Genomic DNA, 24,889 nt, shown 5'->3' with positions numbered 1-24,889 from the left:
GAGTCATAAATATAGCAGGATAGCAGGAGGACTCCCTTGCTTTCTTCAAACAGCCATGAGATCTTTCATGTATACCTGAGAGGTCAGATAGAATCTTCATTTTCATCTGAAAGACTGGATATTCAGAAATACACTGTATGTAACGCTTTGAAATTTCCACAACAAAATCTCAGACTGAGTGATAGGATTTCTTATTGTCACTTATTTTAGAAATGAGTTTCTTAATTTCCAGCATGTTAATTTATTTTTACCAAAAAAAAAGTTCCACCAAATGATTTCCTGAAGTTCAAATCTCACTCTAGATAAAAATATCAATAATGGACGTACAAGCAAGACACACCAAACCGAGACAGAAAATTTTAAGTGCCTGCATCCAATTGGAGAGGATAAAGCTATTGAATTTTACTTCGCATCTGATGCTAGGTAAGCACAAAAGCAGTTTTTTCTTGCATTCTTTTTGAAAACTCAAATTGTGATCTCTACTGATGTTTTCAGAAGATAAAAGTACAGGGTTGAATTTTACCAGAATAGGTGTCAGTTTCAGCGAGTTTCATGCAGGTGTCCATATGAGCTCTTGCATGTTTTCACAGTCAGTTCTCTGATCCCCATCTCTTTTATACATGCACCACACTTCTATGGTGGCATACCCCTGCTACCTTGGGCTCACCAGCAGTGGAAGTATTCACCACTGACATGACCTGGCAGAATTTGTATCACTGGCGCCAAATAAAATTCCAACTGCACACCAGATCAAATGCTGCATGCTAGGAATTACCGTTCACTGCCGGAGAGACCACAGCACAAGACCCTGCCAGGCTGGTCTGAAGTTACCTCAGGGATCAGTGTGATATCCATGATCTGGAAGAATGCCCAGCAGTGCAGAAAAAAACGTTAATGACTTTCTCCACTCCACAAGGGTAAGTGCCATCATCTTCTCTCCGCTAGCACACATTGACTCTACACCTACACATCCTACACCTACCTCCATCAAGGCTCATGGGCTACCACTCTCACTATTTCATGCATCACCTACACTCACTTGCTCGCACCCATGCTATCACCTCAGGCTGCCAACCTTGCATGCCCTCTGTACTTCTGAATCACTCACCTGAACACCTCATCACCTTTCCCCTACCTGTACCAGAACATCAGCTGTGACACCCCCCTTAGTCTCATTACAGGAGAAATTGGCCCTCTGGACGGTAAAGACAGGTAAGACAGGAGGTGAGGTGCCCAGCGTTCATTACTTTACTTATTATGTGCAGAAAGTCCTTGTCTTATTGGGAGATGACAGTGACCACTCACATGGTCATGAGATCTCCATGCACCAACAACTAAATAAGGTTTATTGTCAACCTCTGCACCGTACTCATTTTATCCTTTATTGTGACGTGTATTCAATGTAAAATACAGTGCAAGTGTGTACCATTGACCATATACAGGCGCCATTCACTCTAACTTAGAATAAAGTACAAAAAACTTAAAGCGAATCCAACTTTTCCTCTCTGCTGCTACAGCATGCCTCTGCCAGAGTCCCACACTGGGTTTCCCATCCCACTCCATCCCGCCGCCAGAGCCCTGCTCCGAGCTTCCCTGCCCACACCATGCCGCCGAGAGTGACCTGCTCTGGGCTTCCAGCCCACACTGTGCTGCCGAGACTGTCCCACTCTGGGCTTCCCAGCCCATGCCATGCTGCCACCGTGCTCTGCATGGAAGCAAGACTCCAGCTCCAGGCTTCGCAGGCAAACTGACTGACTCTCTGTACATGGTGCCTTGAAGATGTCAATCGTCCTTACCAGGATTAAATTCATGAACAAAGAATAGAACAACAACCAACTACCCTTCCTGGGCATAATAGTCGAACACAAAAACAATAGGGAACTCCAGACTAGCGTATATAGAAAGACCATGCATCCGGACCAGATGCTCAATTACACTGGCAACTACCCCAATGCCCACAAACAGAACTGCATTAGGACACTATTTAAATGAGCCATAACACATTGCAGCAACCTGGAACAACGCAAAGCAGAACAAGAGCACCTATGCGGAGTCTTCAAAAGGAATGAATACCCAAAAAGCGCAATCCATCTTCACCTCCAAGACAGACCACAACAGGAAGACACAACACAACCAGACTGATGAATCAATGTATCTTGTATCAAGACATTTCAGAGATGAGCACAAAACTACCAAGACCCCTAGGTATCAGAGTAGCCCACAAACCAACAACCACCCTATGACAGCTACCGATGAACATAAAGGATCCCATACTTAAAACCAGCAAAACTGGTGTAATATACAAAATACCATGCAAGACTGTGAGAAACACCGACTACCCTTCCTGGACATAATAGTAGAACACAAAAACAACAGAGAACTCCAGACTAGCATATGTAGAAAGACCACACATCCGGACCAGATACTCTAGTGAGAAACACTACATAGGCCAAATCAGAAGAAAACAAGAAGATACACGAACACCAGCTAGCCGCCAAGAGACACGACCAATTCTCACTTGTCTCACTACAAGGCACGACTTCGACTGGGATAACACATCGATAATCACACAAGTCAGAGACACGCCAGGGAATTCCTCGAGGCATGGTATTCCAACCAGAACTTCATCAACAAACACATGGACCTAAACCCTGTGTACAAACCACTGAGAAACAGAACCGGGAGTAATACCAACCACCCAAGGCATATAAATAACAAGCAGGACAGAACACTGATGCTTCACCAGAGGTGCACTGATGATGTTACCTAGCAGGGTGACAAAACATTTGCAATCAAACACACTGGCTCGGTGAGCATGTCTATAACCTCGACAAGTAGGTTTGCTGGAGTCACACTCAGAAAGTTGGATTGAAGATTAAAGAAGTCCACCAAAACCTGTACCCTGTGCCTGGCTGACTGCATTGACAGGTTGGCAAATACTATGGAAACAGAGGTCTAATTTCTTCAGTGCATGCCAAATATACAACAAACCTTTACGTCGCCACAGTAGCCATTCTTGCTCATCACCTATAACAAGGTGGCAGGGAATGAGGGACCTCACTCCAGGTGCCCCTCTCTCACAAGGAGACAGTATGGTGTCAATCATCACCCAGTCAGGAGAGGAACCACATGCAGACTCCTGGACATCTCCATTCAGGATACTCCAGTGTTAACCAGACCCTCAACATTGCTTGCAATTTCTAATCCTGCTGTAATTCAAGTGTAGATGGATGAATCTATATCAGGACATTTGCAGCATGTCTGAGTCCTTTAACCTCAAACGCCATTGGCATTGCTTGCCCCAAACTCCCAATCCAACAAGCTGCATTACTGGAATGCCCCCTCCACCGCAGCTGTGGAGCCCAGGACTGCACCTATTTGTAATTGGAGGGAAAGGCAAAATAAAGGGCAGATAGGTGGCATAGCTGAAAATTGATTGTAAATAAATCACCACAGTTGTAAATACATGTTCACTTTTAATCACCAGCTGTGTGAGCAACTGCCATTCTAGCTGAAGCTACAAGAATGATGGCAGATAGCCATCATTAGCACCACACAATGTTCTGTCCTATTCTTAGTGCTCATGCTAGTACAAACCTTTATCATGATTGAATGAGATAGCTTCAGATAATGCAAAATGTTTAACCTCAACATTTATAAAACAGGAAAAGCCCTAAAGGATGAAAGCATTAAATTGCATTTGCAGCTGCACTTACACAGGAGGTCCTGGCCTTTGCAACGTCAAAATATTTACAGTCAGCGAGAGATGACTTTGCACAACTCGCTTCAGTTGAATAAGGTTCATAATGAAATCTTGCCTGTGTTGCTTTGGCTGATACTGCAGTGCCATTATTCTGAAGAACATTCTAATTTCCCTACTCTATAATGCTGCAGCTTAAACAGGTCCTTATCCAGCATAAAGCTTTGTTATGTTCCTTAGTTGTCCACAGCAAACAAGTCAATGAAGAAACAGCATCTTTTACTACTGTCAGAATATCAAATATTTCATGCATGGTGTCCTGATATGAGGAATCATTTGAGGATCCTTATTGGCCCGAGTGGAAGAAGGCATTGCATTGCACATACATTGATTGTTACAACATGGCATTCTGCCTGTCAACTCCACACAGAGTATAGGCTACTGCTCGTCTTTCATCTGTACGGCATTCCATGAAAGATGAGTGACTATCGCTCTCCTGCATCATAAGGGCACCTATGGCTGTAAACTCCACATGCTAGTCTTGGGCTTCCAGACACATGTGTTTATCATCCACTTATGCCACAACCCTTCGTGCAGTAGCCACAGCATTGACAACAACTTTTGGATTCACTGGGGAAAGTTCCAATGACAATGTTTGAAAACTATAAGGAACAAAACAGCTCCTCTGTAAAGTAGGACAGGCTGTGTCAGGTCAAGTCTCCATCTCATCCCCACCTCCTTGACCTGACATAACCTCTCCATCCCCTCTCCCACCTATCCACACCTGCACTCACCTACCATCATCCCACCTACCTTCTCCAGCCCCACCCCTCCTCTCTCTATTTCAGAACTCCCTACCCCTTCCCCATTTCTGAAGAAGGGTCCTGACCCGAAACATCAACTTTCCTATTCCTCTGATGCTGCCAGGCTTGCTGTGTTCATCTAGCTCCACACTGTGTTATCTCTGACTCCAGCATCGGTAGGTCTTACTACCTCTGTAAAGTGGTCATCCAATAACTGCAATAAACACAAACGTTGCAACAACTACCTCAAAACATTAGAACATGGAGGTCTCCAACAAGGGATGCATGTACAATGAGATGTTGTTGACCCAAGTCAGACATATGCTGCTTAAGCCTTTTAGTACACGTACAGTGGGAGTGCATGTTGCAAAAATAATGACAACCTCTTTCCACTACTCTCAACCTTCACAAGTACCCAAGAAAGGCAGTGTTGCTTATCAATAATGATGTGGACATTTTACAGCCCAGGATGTGAAGTGAGTAGCTCCCGCACTTTGTGCAGGCTATGGACCCTTGGAAAGTGATTGCAACTTTGGGAAGTAAGGTGAATTTTTACAGCTCAGCTGACAATGCTTGTGCATCACAGCCACTAGTGGCAGCAATTTGAAATGTGGAATAAGCTGGTCAAGATTGCTTGTGGACAGGTGTTTTAGTCTATACTGCAGGTCAATGCTTGGAGTCACATATTACAGATGTCTTGAACATGTGTGAGTGTCTGCTTAATGCTACTGCCCTTTGAAAAGCCTTACATTGTGTACATGTAGAGCCTGCTCCATCATAGGAAAAAAAAGAGACATGGCAGCCACTTTTACACGCATGTATGGTCTCCTCGTTGAAGCCAGGGTGCTTGTGACTGTCAATGATTGATCCTCCCAGAAGTACTTCTTTTTCTCGCGTGCTGTGTTGCCTCCAACCTGTGGTTGAACTGCCTCCCCAATTCATAATTATTTCCCCTCTGCATTGCAGCAGGCTGCTTCCAATTCCCACGATTTACTTGCCCAGCATCCCATCAAACCAATGCCCCATCAGCTTCCCCTTGCCTTTACACAGCCCCCGGACTGACAATAGCCCTGACTGATGAATGACCACATCTCTGATTAACCTCCAGCTCCTTGATTGACTTACTGCCAATCCTCATACTGATTGCAATGGACCTGCATGGCTGACAATGGCCCTCTCCCCAACTGTAATGATATGGATCTTCTGACTCCGATCAGCCCAAGCACTTGACTGGCTGTGTCCAATCCCCTAAATTGATTCACATGATGCCCATGATTAAGCCTAATTGCACCAGTACTCCTTGACTGAAAGCAGTTTCCCCCTGACTGAGGACTGCTTGTTCTGGAGTTTGACACATGACCATTTGGTTGATGTCCATTCAGTATAAATAAACAAATAAGCTGCAGGAACATGTTGCAATTGTGACATGACATACCATGGTGCCATACAGCAGTATGACAGGCAGCAATGTGCAAAGAGGCAAGGTAGAAACGATATGACTATTTGAGTATATGTAAAATAAGTGAATGCTAAGACAGCAGGCCGATTTCACTGAAATGCAGCCTGCTGCAATTTGTGATGTTCACCTGTCCCTGTGTATAAAGTGCCCCAACAGGAACATTACAAGATGTCAATATGCCCTGAAGATTTAAAGTGGACAACTGTACTTTAAGTGAGTCAGAGATGTGCCATGATGATATGGTGAGGTTGGTTCAGGGCTGACACCAGCCCTGATGGATGAAGGATGTAGGCAGTTTCTATCCATGTCCCGAGGGTTTTCAGGACTGCTGGCCAACGTAAACACCGAGCGGAGCTAGCAGCAAGCTGTAATCCCCATATATCATGTCAGAAATTGTCACTATCAGGCTTCTTAGAGCTGTGTGAGAAGTCACGTGTAAGTGAGGCAAGATGGGCAATAAAGAAATGTAAATACATGCAAATAGGCCATTTGCCACTAAATGACAAGATTTTCATCTCACTGTTAAAACCTTAGGTGGTAATTTGGATTTCTGTTGACATTAAAAATCTCATTTTTCTGATCTCACCATTTTTAACAACTGACTCACTACTGCCCACGTCATTCAAGCAGTGGGAAAATTTCACTCATAGTCTTGATATGCTAATTAATTACCAATAAAAATTTGCTGGAAGTATTTGACTAAAATAAATGCTGTTTCTCTCCACAAATACTACCTAACCTACTCAGCACTTAGGTTTTTAATTCAAATTTCCAGCTTCTTTAGTATTTTGCTTTAATACAGGATTTTCTGGATTTATCCTTCATATTGAGTTTGCTATTCAAGTTCATCCATCTTTTTATTTTAATGGAGTTAATTGAGAACATTAACTACTTTTCCAGTAGATTTGTTTCATAGTCAATTGTTCTGTTTTGTTTTTATCCTTGAATTTCACTGAGCCTTCCCTTTGATGATTTAAATAGTTTTCCTCTATTTTGTAGAATCCTATTATCTGTTTAAAAAACCTGGAACGTATCAATCATACTTTGTTTGTTAAGTAATTAAACAAAGAATGTTGCAAATTGCATTGCTATGGTATTGGCAGGTGTAAATATCTTTGCTAAAACTTCATTATCTGCTACTAACACCTGAATTAGTAAATCAGTTTTAACCAATATTTTCTGTTCTTATTAGAATGTACTGTTTACTTTTGAATTTCACCTCATTCTATGCACTATTCCAAAAAAAACTGTTTCCTTCTATTCGAAGTAGGATCTGACACCAGTGGAGATCATCAGATAAATAATGGTATCACCATATGCAGGTGGGAAGATGGTGGTGTCTTAGTAAAGTTACTCAGCTAGTAATTCAGAGATCCCAGTAATGTTCCAGGGATATAGGTTCCAATCCCATTATGGTGGAGAGTGGAATTTCAATTCAGAGGAAAAAAAAATCTGCTACTGAAAATCAGTGACAGTGGACATGAACCTACCATCAATTGCCATTAAAAAAAATCACTATGTGGATAATCATTTATCTCCAAAGCAGCTGTACACCAAATGAAACTAAATTCTGAAACTGTTCAGGAAAAATTTTGTGTTATAAGTTGCTGGATTGGCTTGGGCGATGATAAAGCCTTAAATCAGGTGGTTGTATGTTTAGGACACAATCCAGGCTGAACCTTAAATGCAGCAGTGAAAAAGCATTGCATTGTTGGATGTACTTGACTTCAAATCCATAGTTGAAATTGCAGAGCTGTCTGTTCATCCAGTGATTTGATTACTTTTTAAAGGTCCCATGGCACTATTTAAAAAAGAGCAAAGATCTTTTGGTATCATAGGCAATTGTCTTCTGCCATTCAAATAACATTAATTGCTTATTATGGAACCTTTCTCCATAGAAATTGAGAGTGCATCTGCCTACGTTATATAGGGACTGACTTTCAATGTGATTATTAATTGATTGTGGCATGTCCTACAAATGTCATAAGTGTTACAAAAATGCATTGTTTTAACATAGAAATATAGAGGATAGGAGCAGAAGGAGGCCATTTGGCCCTTCAAGTCTGCTCCACCATTCTTCATGATTATGGCTGATCATCCAACTCAATAGCTTAATCCTGCTTTCTCTCCATGACCTTTGATCCTATTCACCCCAAGTGCTATATCTAGTCAACTTTTGAATACATTCAATATTTTGGCATCAACTACTTCCAGTGGTAATGAATGCCACAGGCTCACCACTATTTGGGTGAAGAAACGTCTCATAAGTCTCTGAGATTACCCCCTCATTCGTCTGAGCTCAAGTAAAAATCATCCCAACCTAGTCAATCTCTCCTCACATGTCAGAGCCACCATCCCTGGAATCAGCCTGGTAGACCTTCGCTGCACTCCCTTGAGAGCAAGCGCATCCTTTTTCAGAAAAGGAGACTAAAACTGTACAAGATATTCTAGGTGTGGCCTCACCAAGGCCTTGAATAACCGCAACAATGCATCCCTGCTCCTGTTTTCTTGGTTATTTATTAAGCAAACAACGTTTTTATTGATTAGTTTCATGAAACAACCTGCATTTACGTAGTACCTTTAATGTAGTAAAATATCTCAGCATGCTTTGTAACACTGAAATTGCAGTAGCTACTATCAAGAAAGGTGTCTTGCTCTTGTGCTATACTGAGGAAAACATGAAGTCATATCTGGAATAGACTTTTTAGATTTAGACATATATGGCATGGAGGAAGATGGTTGTGTTCATTGGAGGCCAGTCATCTCAGCTCCAGGACATCTCTGCAGGCGTTCCTCAGGGTAGTGTTCTAGGCCCAACCATCTTCAGCTGCTTCATCAATGACCTTCCCTCCATCAGATGATCAGAAGTGAGGATGATCGCCAATGATTACATAATGTTCGGCACCATTCACGACTCCTCAGATGCTGAAGCAATCCATGTTCAAATGACACAGAATCTGGACAATATCCAGGCTTGGGCTGACAAATGGCAAGTAACATTCGTGCCACAAAAATACCAGGCAATGACCATCTCGAATAAAAGACAATCTAATCACTGCCTCTTGACATTTAGTGATGTTACCATCATTGAATCCGGAACTATCAACATCCAGGAGGTTACCATTGACCAGAAACTCAAGTGGACCTGCCACATAAATACAGTGGTTACAACAGCATGTCAGAGGCTGGAATACTGTGGCAAGTAAATCACTTCCTGACTCCCCAAAGCTTGACCACCATCTGCAAGGTACAATTCAGCTGTGTGATGGAATACTCTTCACTTGCCTGGATGGCTGTAGCTCAAACAACATTCAAAAAGCTTGACACCATCCAGAACAAAGCAGCCCATTTGATTGGCACCACATCCAAAAGCATCCATTCACTTCACCACTGACCTTCAGTAGCAGCGGTGTGCAGTAGCTACAAAATGCACTGCAGGGATTGACCAAAGATCCTGAGACAAACCCACTACGGCTTCTGTCTAGAAGAACAAGGGAAGCAAATACATGGTAACCCCACCATCTGCAAGTTCTCTTCCAAGCCACTCACCATTTGGCTTGGAAATATATCATCATTCCTTCACTATCACTAGGTCAAAATCCTGAAATTCCCTCCCTAAGGGCACTGTGGTCTACTTACAGCAAGTGGACTGCAGCAGTTTAAGAAGGCAGCTGGCTGCCAGCTTCTCAAGGTCAACTGCAGGATTACAGGGAAAGGGTGGGAGTATAGGTCTGGGTGGGCTGGTCTTTGGAGGGGCAGTGTGAACTTGTTGGGCTGAATGGCCTGTTTCTGCGTTATATGGAATGTATGATTCTTTGAGCTAGGAATGAGCAATAAATGCTGGCTGGCCAATGGTGCCCACATTCCACGAGTGAATTAAAAAATATTAACTTGATAAAGTTTAAAAATATCAATTCCTGCAATACACATATGCAAGAATTAACTTATAACTGTAGTGCAGTGCATATTTTGTTTTTACAATTATGCTGTTATTTGAACATATAACTGTCCCTATTAAGTAATTGCAATAATATTTAATAATCCTTCAACAGCGCAATCATTGAGCATACAAACAAAGTCATATTTTTGGAAGATGATGATGTTGCTGCAGTGGCTAATGGTTGCCTTTCCATTCACCGTATTGAAAGATCAGTCAGTGATTTAACATCAAGAGCCATACACACACTGCAAATGGAATTGCATCAAATAATGAAAGGTGAGAGGAATTTAAAAGTCAATATGCACCCCAGTTAAAACCAATCAGCAGACATCTGTAGATGTGTTACAGTATATATGAACATAGCTGACCTCCTTTTCCCCTGCTGACAAGTCAAAAAAAATTCATCTTTGCGTACATCAGTCAATGAAATCTGCCAGTATTTTATGTGGATCACTAATGTACTTAACAAGAATTCCTTGGGTTTCTTTTCATGTTGTAATGCTGAAATATGCATATTACACATATCACTAAGATAGTAATAATGCTTTCCTTAGGAATAGTCTTTAAGGCATCAGATTCCACCATTAGCCATTTAGACCCGAAATTTATTTCACTGCATAAAGTAGTAGAAACCCATTTCAAGTAAAATCAAAAACAGAAATTGCTGGAATTCCTCAGAACTTCGTGCATCATGGACATTGTTAACTTTTCATTATGTTGAAGGCATCAGAATATTGAAAGTTCTGGAGAAGGGTCAATAGACCTGAAACATTGACTCTGATTTCTCTTCATTTGCTGAGTTTTGCCAGCAATTTCTGTTTTTGTTTCTGATTTCCAGCATCTACAGTTCTTTGCAATTTTTGGCAAGTAAAATCAACTTGAATTTGTAGCGTTTTTGAGAACCATGTCTTACGTCTCTGTACCTATGTCCCTTTGTCTCCCTATTTCTTTTGTACTTTTAGTATTCTCATACCAATTTTTCAATTTTTTTTACTATTCTGATCTGGTAGCTTTTTCCCTCTAATGTTTTTCTGAGCCTAAATTTTTGTCTGTACTTTGTGTGTCTTTAGAATGCATCCATAAATTTGCATCATACACATTGTTAACTTTTCATTATCTTGTAGGTGTCAAAGGAGGGTATTGGGTTCTGACAACAGGTCCAGAAGTTAAATTGTTAACTCTGTTTCTTTCTCCACAGAAGCTTCTAGAGCGATTGATTTTGTGCAGCATTTTCTGGTTTTTTAAATTACAAAAGGAAGGGAATTTATTCATCCAATGTGGCTTGTTGGGCGGCACGGTGTTTCAGTAGTTAGCACAGCTGCCTCACAGCACCAGGGACCCAGTTCAATTCCAGCCTCAGGCAACTGTCTGTGTGGAGTTTACACATTCTCCCTGTGTTTGTGTGGGTTTCCTCCAGGTGCTCCAGTTTCCTCCCACAGTCCGAAGATGTCCAGGGTAGGTGGATTGGCCATGCTAAATTGTCCATGGTGACCAGGGATGTTTAGTTAGGTGTGTTAGACATGGAAAGTGCAGAGTTAGGGGAACGGGTCTTGGTGGGATGATCTTCAGAGGGGTGGTGTGGACCTGTTGGGCTGAATGGCCTGTTTCCAAACTGTAGGGATTCTATGAAATCTGTGGCTTAATAAATGATTAAATAAAATGCTGGTGAACTTGGAGTTGTTGAGTAATTTTCTAGGTACAGATTCCAATTAGGATATTACTGAAGAAGTGGATAAATCTTTATTTTCCCTACAATTTTTATGTACACTCGTGTTCAGCTACACTTAAATTATTTCCTTAAATTTCTCAGTCCTATTTGCTTGATCTTTATATCCTCTGCTAGATTGAGGATGACCTGCAGCTCTTTGTAAATAATAAATTATTATATTATCATTTATGAGCTGTAAATTGGACAGTTGATTTGAATGTTTTAAACATTTATTAATGTGTCAATTTTCAAGTGTATTAGTGTATCAGCACATTCATTTTTTTTGATGCAGGTAACTTCAGTACGTTCATGCAGAAAGAAATTTTTGAGCAACCAGAATCTGTTGTTAATACTTTGCGAGGAAGAGTAAACTTTGAAACAAGCACAGGTATTGTATTCTTGAACCAAAAGCCACTTTCATAATTATTGGTTAACTTGTCAACTGATGTTGAATGCACCATTTCTAACAAATGAAGATCTCTTGTGTTTCATGATTTTCTTTAAACAGTTAAACTGGGTGGATTGAAAGACCACCTCAAAGACATAAAAAGGTGCAGGCGCTTGCTTTTGATTGGCTGTGGAACTAGTTACCATTCTGCAGTTGCAGTAAGTTTGAATATTCAACATGATGCTTTGCACTTTTTCAAAATCTTAAGGTGCAGCTGCCTTTCAGCACACTATCTTTCAGAACACTGTTTCAGATTTATTCCATTAGCTCATAAAATTTAGTTCATTTTTCAATTCTTCTCTCCCACCTTAAAAAAAAGTCTTATACTTGACATCACTTAACCAAATATTTAACGCTCTAAGGCAACTTTTATTGCCCATTTCTAGCAATAAACAACTTATCAACTACAAAAAATTGATCAGAGTTAACGTTTTGGGCCCAGTGACCTTTCAGTTCTGAAGAAGGGTCACTGGACCCAAAATGTTAACTTTGATTTCTCTTCACAGATGCTGCCAGACCTGCTGAGTTTTTCCAGCAATTTCTGTTTTCGTTTCTGATTTATAGCATCCACAGTTCTTTCGGTTTTTATTTCGCATAGAATTGATAATTGAGTAATTTAGGTTTCCCTTTGGGCATCCAAAGCCTATATGCAAGCTGTAAATAAGTGGACAACATGTCCTCTTAAAACATGTAAGAATAGCTCTTGGATATACAAAACTTACGCTTGTTATAGAACTCCATCTGGAACTTTGAAATAAAAATTAGAATAATCTCATGAGCTCCATTAATTCCATAATTATGTCTTTGCTTTTCTGCTTTATTCCTAAGATTTTGTACCTGGGTACCTGATACTTAAGATGGTATGAAGGACTGAAACGCTGAACCTTTTATTTCCTTATTTTTCTAATTTATTCCTAAGATCCTGTACCCTGGTGCCTTTGTATCTAAGATGGCACTGTAAGTAGCAACTTTATAAACTGTGCTCAAGTGAGTATATATGACAATAAAACCTCATTCTAATTCTAATTCTAATTTCAAACAGGGCTCTTTAAAGACTGGATGAAGTACTCAGAACTGTTTGGAGTGTTATTTTTCAGAGGTATTTTATCAAAGAAGCCAGAATCTCAAAAAAAAGTTTCACTTACTGCACAGAAGTTCTGCTTTTCAGTACAGTGATGATTCAATTGGAAAGACTGCTCATTCATTGTATTTGATCCTTTCCAGAATTTAAAAGCTTATCCTAATTATGTATTAATCCTCACTACATGCCTTCCTTATTCACACTTTTGATGTTAGGAACAGCATCATTAAAAAGATTGTCGGGTGGGAAGACTGATACACAAAAATTTGTTTGAGATTAGTTGAAGGAAATTGTTAAAACATCTACTTAAGAAGGACTGATTTAATGTAAATTTCTTTTGCCAAATTGGTAGTTCTGAGCTGGAAAGAAATCTGGCAGCTAACTTTCACGCTGAGGGCATTCCTGCCACTACAGCACCTTGTAACGCCAGCAGAAGTAAGCAATGTCCTGTGCCTTTCCAGGCACTGCTGCAATGTGGTCACAGTTTCTACCACATTCCACAAGTACAGGTTGGGAGGGACAGAATACCTAGAAATTGCTTTTAAAATATTGTCTATTGCTGTACCTGCATTTCCTGTTTGGAGTAATGGAAGGAAAACCAAATTTTTTTGTTCATGGGATGTGGGGCTTACTGGTTAGACAAGCTTTTATTACACATCCTAAATTGCCTTTAAGAAGGAGGTGGTGAGCTACCTCTTGAACCACTGCAGGCTATGTGATATAATCAAATCTGCAGAGCTGTTAAGAATGGACTTCTAGGGTATTGACCCCATGATGGTGAAGAAACAGTACTATAGTTCCGAGTCACCATGGCTCAATCGACAGGTGGTTTTGGTCTCCTGCATATGCTGCTCTTGTACTTCTAAGTGGTAGAGGTCACTGGATTGGATGGGGCTGTTGAAGAAGCCTGGGTGAATTGCTGCAATGCACCTTGAAGATGGTACGCACTACTGCCTTTGTGGATGATGCAGCAAAAGAATGTTGAAAGTGTTAAATAGATTCAAATCAAACAGTTTCCTTTGTCTTGAATAGTGTTAAGCTTTTTTAATGTTGTTGAAGCAGTATTTATCCAGGATTATTCCATCACACTCCTGATTTGTGTCCTGCGAAAAGTAAACAGGCTGTAGGGAAACAGGAGGTGAGATATGTGCCACAGAATTTTCAACCTCCAACCTGTTGCAGTTATTATATTGATATGGCTGCTCCATTCAGTTTCTAGTAAGTGATTCTATCCCAGGATGTGAGGATTCAGCAACAGGAAAGCCTTTGAATCTGAAGGGTCAATGGTTAGTTCTTCTTGTTAGAATTGGTTATTGCCTGACACTTGTGTGGTGGAAAAGTCACTTTCCACTTATTAAACTAAGACTGGCTATTGTCCAGGTCTTGCTACATGCAGACGTGGACTGTGTTATAATTTGAATCTCAGCTAATGCGCAATCATTGGCAAACTTCATTATCCCCATCCCCTCTTCTGATGGAGGAAAGGTCATTGATGAAGTAATTGATGGTTGGTCCAAGGACACTACGTTGAGGAACTCCTGTAGCAATGTTCAAGGACTCGGTTGATTGACTTCCATTAAACCATCTTTCTTTGTGTTTGGGCAGACTCCAATCACTGAAGAGGCTTCCCCCTGATTCACATTGGCAGTAATTTTGCTGGGATACTTTAATGTCATACTGTGTAAAATCTTGCTGAGATGTATAGTGCTGTAACCCTCACCTCATTTCTGGAGTTTAGCTCTACTATCGATGTTTAAACCAAGCCTGTAATGAAGTGAGGAGCTGAGTGGCCCTGGTAGAACCCAAACTGAGCATCAGAGAGCAAATGTCCTGCTGATAACTCTGTTAACAACCCCTTTCATCACATTCTTGATAAACAAGAGTGGATCACAATGTTTGTAACACCTACTTGCTGCCTCTTAGTCAACTATATAGTCAATGAGATCCATTCACACACATCCATAGTTGCCTCTACTATCCACATAAGAAAGCCTGTGATCTATATGTCATATTTATTTCCCCAAAAACATTTTCATGATTTGGCTAGGCTCTAAAAATACCATACAAGCCCATTTACAAGCTGACCTTGTTGCATTTCTGATTAGAGATCCATAGGGTCGATTGTCAAGCTTTGCTAGGTTTCAGGAAAATTTGTTACTTCATTCATGTCTTATGATTATTAGCCATAAAAACCCACAGAGAGGCATTAGGCCAAAGCTCCATCTGACTAATACATGGATGTAAAAGATCTCACAACATTATCCAATGTAAAAAAATCGATGTCTCCTAATATTCTAGCCAAAATTCAACCAGCAACAAAATGGCCTACTTCTGTACTTCAGTTCTGTGCATTCCATGTTGTATGTGGAGTTTAATTCTCATCCTTCAAAACCCATGAATGATTCTAGAATACTGAAAAATAAAACTGATTTAAAATATGCACAGGTACAGATGCGGTTGTGAATAGTTATAGATTAGTTCACAAATCTGAAAGTTCTCTCAGCCACATGAATTGCAGCCCTGGTTCATGGGCAGCCCTGCATAAATCAGGCCAAATCAGTTAATGCAAATTGTGGATGCTGAAAATCACGGACAAAAACAGAAGTTTCTGGAAAAGCTCAGCTGGTCTGGCAGCATTTGTGAAGAAAAATCAAAGTTAACAGGCCCAGTGACTCTTCCTCAGAACAGTTCTGATGAAGGGTCACTGGAGCCAAAATGTTAACTCTGATTTTTTTTCACAGATGCTGCCAGACCTGCTGAGCTTTTCCAGCAACTTGTATTTTTGTTCCACTTAAAAACCTTGTCTAGATACTACAAAACAAAATTAGGGGGTAACTTGCATGTAGCCATGTAGACTCTTACATTCAGTTTGATTATTATGTCCAATATTCTTGTTCAATTTAGACACGTCAAGTATTGGAAGAACTGACTGAAATGCCAGTGATGGTTGAGCTTGCCAGTGATTTCTTGGACAGAAGTACTCCAGTTTTTAGAGATGATGTCTGCTTTTTTATTAGCCAGTCAGGTGTGTATTCAAACACATTTTGGGAAGTCTATGTCTGGTGTCTTGTTATATCTTTGATAATTTTACAACTGCATGCAATTTTGAGGACTATATCCTTTCTGCAGTTCTGAAAAAATATCTCAAACTAATCATTGAACAGCAGAAGATAAATTAATGACATTACTGCAATTCAAGTGATTTGAATTGAACAAAACTGATTGTTAAATAATACAATTTTATATCCATTTCAAATTAACAGGTGAAACTGCAGATACTCTCATGGCACTACATTACTGTAAGGATCATGGTGCTTTGACTATTGGCATCACCAATACGGTTGGAAGCTCTATTTCCCGAGAAACTGATTGTGGAATCCATCTTAATGCTGGACCTGAAATTGGAGTGGCGAGCACAAAGGTTAATGAGTTCTTTCTTTAAAAATATACAATATAACCTTGTATTAATTGTTTGAATACTTTAGCAATTTCTGGTTGTTTAAACAATCCATTATTGTCTACTTTTAGTTTTGCATTGCCTACAGAAGTGTGGTAAAATCAGTTTTACCAAGGAAGTCGTTTTTTAAAACCATCTGAATTTCCATAACTACTGCTCCAAACTTTAAATTATATAATTTTTTTTGTGCCAGGTGGTGTATTTTCCAAAAACAGAGTTATAAGCATAGATTCTTAAAAATTGAGCTAACTTTGGACAGTGGTCAGATTTAACAAAAGCAGTGTATTTTCCATTGATATTATCTCTACTACTGTATCTTGATGAACACTGCTTTCAGGTGTACAGTTGTAAATTGCTTGGCCATGCAGAACTTAAACATTGCTAAAAGGGGACAAGAAGTTGAAAATTTTCATCCTGCACTGTTCAGAGTTTGCAGAGAAGACACATACCAGGGAATAGTAGTCTTATCGCAACCATACAAGGTAGTCGTGTGATCACATCTGGTATACTGTGAGCAGTTTTGATACCCTTATTTAAGATATAATTTCATTGGAGGCAAGGTTTGCTTGGATGGTCTGATGGGATTGTCTTCTGAGCAATGATTAGATGGGTTGAGATTGTACTGATTCCAACTGAAAAGAATGAGAGGAGATCTCATTGAAATGTATAGGATTCTTAAAGGCCCTGACAGGGTAAAAGCTAAGCGGATATTTTCCCTCACTGGAGAATCTAGGACCAGCAGTTTTGGCTTAAAATAAAGGGGTGCCAATTTAAGACTGAGATGAGGAGGAATTTCTTCTCTCAGAGAGTTGTGACTCTTTGGAACTCCTAGCTACAGATAGCTGTAGGGGTACAGTCCCTGTTCTTATTGAGAGGTTGAGATAGATTCCTGATCATTAAGGGGATCAAGGCTTATGAAAAAGAGCAGGAAAGTGGACATGAGGCATGTCAGATCAGCTATGATGTTATTGAATAACGGAGCAGGCTCAAGGGGTTGAATGGCCTACTCCAGTAACTTTAAAGTATTTAAAGCTATACATGTGCAGTACTGCTCTTAGGTACACTGGAAATCTCTGATCTTGGGTCCACTGGAATACTCACTGTTATCGAATCATAGAGTCACAAAGCATGGAAACAGACCGTTTTGTCCAACTCGTCATACTGACCAAGTTTCCCAAAACTAATCTAGTCCCACTTTCCTGCACCTGGTCCATATCCATGTAAGCCTTTCCTATTTGTGTACCAACTGAAATATCTTTTAAATGTTGTAACGGAAACTGCATTGAACACTTCCTCTGGCAGTTTACTCCACATACAAACCACCCTCTGTGTGAAAGAGATAACACGGTGTGAAGCTGGACGAACACAGCAGGCCGAGCAGGAAAGCTTGACGTTTCGTGTCGGGATCCTTTTTCAGAAATGGGGGAGGGAAAGGGATTCTGAAATAAATAGGGAGATGGGGGAGGCGGATCCATCAAGCTTTCCTGCTCCTCTGATGCTGCTTGGCCTGCTGTTTTCATCCAGCTTCACACCGTGTTATCTCAGATTCTCCAGCATCGGCAGCTCCTACTATCTCTGTGTGAAAGAATTGCCCCTCAGGTCCCATTTAAATCCTTTCTTTTCTCACCTTAAAAATATGCCCACTAGTTTTGAACTCTTCCACCTTACGGAAAAGACCTTTGCTCTTCGTGTTATCTGTGCCCTTCATGATTTTATAAACCTCGTAATTTCACCCCTCAAACTTTAATGCTCCAGTGATAAAGCCTCAGCCTGTCCAGCCTCTCCCTATAGTGAAACCCCTCCAGTCCCACACCATCCTGGTAAATCTTTTATGAACTCTCTCCAATTTAATAATATCCTTCCTATAGCAGGTTGACCAGAATTGTACACAGTAGTCCAAAAATGGCCTGATCAACATCTGTAAACCTCAACGTGACGTTCCAACTCAATGGTCTGAGCAATGAATGTAACCATGCTAAAACCTTCTTAACCACTCTGTCTCTCTGTCAAGCAACTTTCAAAGAAATATGTACCTGAACCCCTAGGTCTCTCTGTGCAACACTACTACCCAAGACCCTATCATTAACCATATAAATCCTGCTCTTGTTTGTTTTACCAAAATGCAATACCTCGTATTTATCCAAATTAACATTCATCTACCACTCCTCAACCCACCAGCCCAGTGCATCAAGATCCCTTTATAATCTTAGATAACCTTCTTCCCTGTTGGCTGTACAATCAATTTTGATGTCATCCACAAACTTACTAACCATACCTCCTAAATTCTCATCCAAATCTTTTATATAAATGACAGACAACAGCGGACTCAGCACTGATCCCTGCAAAACACAGCTGGTACAGGCTTCCAGCTTAAAAAAGCAACCTTCCACCACCACTTATGTCTTCTATCGTCAAGCCAATTTTCACAGAATCCCTACAGTATGGAAGCAGGCCATTTGGCCCATTGAATCTACACTAATCCTTCAAAGAACATCCCACCCAAACCAACCCCCTACCCTATCCTAGACAGTATGGGCAATTTAGCATCGCCAATTCACCTATCCTGCACGTCTTTGGATTGTGGGAGGATACTGGAGCATCCAGAAAAAAACCAACACCGACACAGGGAGAATGTGCAATCTCCACTCAGACTAATTAGCCCACCATGCAAAACCTTCTACTAAAGTCCTTGTAGACAATTGCTCTGCCTTCATCAATCGTTTTTATGTCCTCAAAAAACTCAATCAAGTTTGTGAGACTTGATTTTCCATGCACAAAGCCATGCTGACTATCTGTAATCAGTCCTTGCCTCTCCAAATGCATGTAAATCCTATCTTTCAGAATCCCCTCCTTCAACTTACCCATTACTGATGTCAGACTCACCAGTATATAGTTCCTGGGCTTTTCCTTACAGCCTTTCTTAAATGAAGACACAACAATAACCATCCTCCAGTCCTCTGGAACTCCTGCTACCATGTTGTTTGCATTGCAATATCAACTACTTTCAGTTTGTGCTTGGTATAATTTGCTGCCACCAAGTGAACCTTTCAAAAAGAGGCTCTTAAACAAGATGCAGTTTGTTTTATGATAGCAACCAGTTATAAATTATATTAATAAGATGAACATTGCTGTTAAGACGATGCGGAGGCCAAGGGTAGAGGTCATCACTTTACAAGATCCTGAGCTGTTACCCAGGTCATTTTCAGATTGGATTAAGTTTAAATGCAGTCTCCCAACATTAAGCCTTCCAGAAGCTTGAGAAGAGCATGAGATAGTGCAAGAGTGATGATATGGTACTGAGGTACTGAAGACAGCAGCATAAAACCATGCAAGAAAACTCAACAGAGAAATCCTTTACAAAACTCCCCAAAACTGACACAACTAAATTTAGGGAGAATTCAGCTCAGTGTCTTTCCGTCTGAAATAAAGTATTTCAAAGAAAGAAGAAAACAGAGATTAAAAAAAAACTAGCCATTCTGTAAATCCTAGAAATTAACTGACCTTCTCTTTTTCCACTCCAAAAGTTTCTGTTAATGATATTCTCATATTTTCAAACCTGTAATGAGGATTAACACAATAAGAAACACTAATGAAAAAACAAAATTATTGAGTGAACAGTTGAAGCCCTCATTGGTCTGGCGTTGGTTATTTTGTACAAAAGTCTGTATTTTACTAGTCATACACATAAGATTCTAAAAATGTGCTGCTGAATAAAGTAATACATATGTTTATTTGAAATGAGTAATCTGTAAAATTTTAACAATGAGTAGAAAACTTCCAACAGGAAACATTTGTGATTTTTAAAATTCATAATTCCAAATGGTTACCTAAACCTGTTTTATCACATCTTCTTTATAGGCCTATACTAGCCAGTTTATTTCTTTGATTATGTTTGGTCTCATGATGTCTCAGGATCGTATATCTATGAAGCAAAGAAGAAAGGAGATCATCGCTGGTCTTCATATTCTGCCAAGTAATTTTCATTATATGTCTAATTAAGCATTGAGAATTTAATTATCGAACCATGAATTAATTTTTTGGTTAGGAATATTTAAAATGAAATAAAATACTTTTATTGTTTCTAAATATCTATATTTATTGACCGTGTGAAAAAACTGGAAGATATTGAACAATTTTGAAGTTATAGATTAACAGTTGAATGTGGCCTCCAAGCTACTTGCTGTTTCAGAAACTTAAGTCATATTGAAAAAAAGCAGCCAAGGAAAGCTTTTGGGGAGATATGATATGGCGATATGGAGTTTATCGCCATTAACTGCTGAAATGCCTGGTTTAGAGAAACTATGGGGCCTCATACTAATGGCTACTCAGCAACCTTTCTGATCTTACTTTTTATTCTAAACTCATAGAATCTGAGGGAAAATAAACCCCTCTAAAGCATGCAAGTAAAGACGAATCTCTCTCTCTCTCTCTGGAAATTATCTCTTTGATGCTGTATTTGCGAGCTAGATAACGTTTATGCATTTCAGTATATTGACTACTTAGTATATCCCAGAAAATCTGAACTGTGGCTGTTTTCCAAAGACATGGAACTAGCTCAATTTCAAACCACCTGAGCCAAAACTTACCCGAAAGATTTTCTGACAATTTGATTTTGTCAAGAAGAAACCCAACAGACTGTGAGAATTTTATCAAATTCTATCTTCTGTTTTCAGACCCAAGGCCTAGAAAGGATTTTTTTTTGCCCCTTTATCATATCATCTCTGTAGAGTTGTGTTGTACCCATGAGGATAGCCTCAACTAGGATCTTTGGTTCACATCGCACAACAGGTGACCCCACCACACAACATACTCTCTCACACACACACATAGATACACACACAAACACTTTCACACAAACACACTCTCCCACACACACAAACACACTTTTTTTCTCTCTCTCCTTCACACATATTATATATATATATATACACACCCTATTGCGCCCATAGGTGCTAGCAGTGATGGGCGCAAGACGCCATCCAACAGAGTACCACCCACAAACAGCTGCACGAGTGCCTAAGGAAAGCTAGCACCACACACACACCCTCTCTCTCTCTACACACACATACACTCCCTCTCTTCCTCAGACACACACACTGTCTCTCTCTCTCCCCCCCTCAGCCAGACCCCCCCCCCCACACACACACACACACACACACACACACTCTGTCTCTATCTCTTTCCCCGCTTAGACAGACACCCACACATAATCTCTGTCTCTCTCGTGCACACATACACTCACTACACTCACTCTCTCTCTCACATGCACACACACACTCTGTCTCTCACACACGCTTACTCTCTCTCTCTCCCCCCCAACAAACACTCACACTCATTCACTGTCTCTCTCTCTCTCTCTTTCTCTCCAACTCTCTCTCCCTCCCCCCACAAACACACACACTGTCTCTCTGTCTGTCACACACACTATCTCTCTGTCTCTCTCTCTCTCTCCCCCTCAGACAATCACACACACACAATCTCTTGTCTCTCTCTCTCTCACACACACATTCTGTCTTTCTCTTCACCCCTCCGCACACACACACTCATGCACTCTCACTCTGTCTGTCCCACACACACTCACTGACTTACTGTCCATCGCCTCACTCCCCCCAACACACACTCATACTCTCTTCCCTCTCCTCGACACCCCTCCCCCCATACACACATATAAAACTTGAATTTGGATTTGCAGATGTTTCCATTTTGTTCAAAAAACACACAATTTGTAGACAGTCAGTTAGTGTGGCATTTTATAACTTCCTACTTTAGAAATAAAACCCGTCTGACTCCACACTAAAACACAAACAGATTCTAAACAAGGCCTCACACCTAACATGCATTGTCTGACCTAAAATGTACCTCTTCTTTACTCTGATAAAACCTTTAGTTCTCTCTGGGCAGTGACTTGTGAAGAAATTCAGGGATTTACATATACATATTAATCACATAAAACCTTTTAATCTGCTAAAATTCGTTAAAGTTGAGTGGAACAGTGGTTAGCATTGCTGACTCACAGTGCCAGGGACCAGGTTCAATTCCAGCCTCGGGCAACTGTCTGTGTGGAGTTTGCACGTTCTCCCAGTGTCTGCGTGGGTTTCCTCCAGGTGCTCTGATTTCCTTCCACAGTCCAAAGATGTGCAGGTTTGGTGGATTAGCCATGCTAAATTGCCCGTAGTGTTCAGGGAGGTGTAGATTAGGGGGATGGGTCTAGGTGGGATGCTCTGAGGTTCGGTGTGGGCTTGTTGGGCCAAAGGGTCTGTTTCCGCATTGTAGGGATTCTGTGAAAGATTTAATGGCATCTCAGGTTTGTTTAAAACATCCTTGTCAGTGGTGTGATCCTTTTGATGTTTTACTTATAAATTCTGTGTTCTGTGTGCTTCCTACTCCCTTCACCTGATGAAGGAGCCATGCTCTGAAAGCTTGTGTTTTCAAATAAGTCTGTTGGACTATAACCTGGTGTTGTGTGACTTCTCACCATGAATAGTTTTGGTCTCCACATGGACCCTTGCAGAACTTCATTTAACAATTTTTGCCACTTGTTTAAATAAACGTATTTTGTTTTATAATAAACAAAGATTATTTTCTAAGTTCATAAACAATACTCTGAAAGTCTGAGATAACAAGGTGTAGAGCTGAATGAACACAGCAGGCCAAGCAGCATCTTAGGAGCAGGAAGGCTGATGTTTTGGGTCTAGCCCATTCATCGGAAATGGGGGAGGGGAAGAGGTTCTGAAATAAATAGGGAGAAAAGGGGAGGCAGATCGAAGATGGATAGAGGAGAAGACAGGGTGAGAGGAGACAGACAAGCTAAAGAGGCGGGGATGGAGCCAGTAAAGGTAAGTGTAGATGGGGAGGTAGGGAGGGGATAGATCAGTCCAGGGATAGGCGAGAGGAAGAACAGATTACGGAGGCAGGGGTGAGCTAGGCTGGTTTTGGGATGTGGTAGGGGGAGGGGAGATTTTGAAACTTGTGAATTCCACATTGATACCATTGGGCAGCAGAATTCCCAAGCGGGATATGAGTTGCTGTTCCTGCAACCTTTGGGTAGCACCGTTGTGGCACTGCAGGAGGCCCAGGATGGACATGTCGTCTGAGGAATGGGAGGGGGAGTTGAAATGGTTTGCGACTGGGAAGTGCAGTTGTTTACTGCAAACTGAGCGTAGGTGTTCTGCAAAGCGGTCCCCAAGCCTCCACTTGGATTCCCCGATGTAGAGGAGGCCACAACGAGAACAGCGGATGCAGTCTACCACATTAGCAGATGTGCAGGTGAACATCTGCTTGATGTGGAAAGTCTTCTTGGGGTCTGGGATGGGGGTGAGGAAGGAGGTGTGGGGGCAGGTGTAGCACTTCCTGTGGTTGCAGGGAAAAGTGCCGGGTGTAGTGGGGCTGGAGGAGAATGTGGAGCGGACAAGGGAGTTATGGAGAGTGGTCCCTCTAGAAAGCAGACAAGAGTCAGGAGGAAAAAATGTCTTTGGTGTTGGGGTCAGATTGCAGATGGTGGAAGTGTCGGAGGATGATGCGTTGGATCCGGAGGTTGGTGGGGTGGTACGTGAGGTCGAGGGGGATTCTTTTTTGGCGGTTATTGCAGGGACGGGGTGTGAGGGCTGAGTTGCGGGAAATGCGGGAGACATAGTCGAGGGTGTTCTCAACCACTGCGGGGGGGGAAGTTGCAGTCCTTGAAAAATGAGAACATCTGAGATGTTTGGGAGTGGAATGCCTCATCTTGGGAGCAGATGTGGCGGAGGTGAAGGAAATGGGAATGGAGATGGCATTTTTGCAGGAAGGTGGGTGGGAAGAGGTGTATTCTAGGTAGCTGTGGGAGTCTGTGGGCTTGAAATAGATATCGGTTTCTAGGTGGTTGCCCGAGATGGAGACAGAGAGATCCTGGAACCTGAGGGAGGTGTTAGAGATAATCCAAGTGAACTGAATGTTGGGGTGGAAGGTGTTGGTGAAGTGGATGAACTGTTTGAGCTCTTTGTGATACAGTCATCAATGTAATGGAGGAAGAGGTGGGCTTTAGGGCCAGTGTAGGTACAGAAGAGGGATTGTTCCACGTAACCTACAAAGAGGCAGGCATAGCTTGGGCCCATTCGGGTACCCATGGCCACGCCCTTTGTCTGTAGGAAGTGGGAGGAATTGGAAGAGAAGTTGTTGAGGGTGAGGATGAGTACAGCTAAGCGAATGATGGCACCAGTGGAGGGGGTTCAGAGATAAGAGGAGCTGCAGATCTGAGATAACAAGGTGTGGAGCTGGAAGAACACAGCAGGCCAAGCAGCATCTTAGGAGCAGGAAA

General features: G+C 41.2%; 1 protein-coding gene across 2 annotated transcripts in view; it reads left to right on the top strand.

Annotated features, from left to right (window-relative positions):
- LOC125458172 (glutamine--fructose-6-phosphate aminotransferase [isomerizing] 2-like) overlaps positions 1-24,889 on the top strand; it is an 84,963-nt gene that overhangs the window by 46,069 nt on the left and 14,005 nt on the right. For both annotated transcript variants that reach the window (XM_048543139.2, XM_059650686.1), the window contains exons 9-15: positions 303-423; positions 10,015-10,178; positions 11,903-11,998; positions 12,119-12,216; positions 16,044-16,164; positions 16,403-16,560; positions 20,455-20,569. In XM_048543139.2, the coding sequence (XP_048399096.2) occupies positions 303-423; positions 10,015-10,178; positions 11,903-11,998; positions 12,119-12,216; positions 16,044-16,164; positions 16,403-16,560; positions 20,455-20,569 (873 nt within the window). The remainder of the gene's footprint in view (positions 1-302; positions 424-10,014; positions 10,179-11,902; positions 11,999-12,118; positions 12,217-16,043; positions 16,165-16,402; positions 16,561-20,454; positions 20,570-24,889) is intronic.

Source organism: Stegostoma tigrinum, chromosome 13 (genome assembly GCF_030684315.1).
Source record: "Stegostoma tigrinum isolate sSteTig4 chromosome 13, sSteTig4.hap1, whole genome shotgun sequence".
Lineage (NCBI taxonomy): Eukaryota > Metazoa > Chordata > Chondrichthyes > Orectolobiformes > Stegostomatidae > Stegostoma > Stegostoma tigrinum.
The sequence above is the reverse complement of the archived record's forward strand: the minus strand, read 5'-3'. Positions and strand labels throughout refer to the sequence as shown.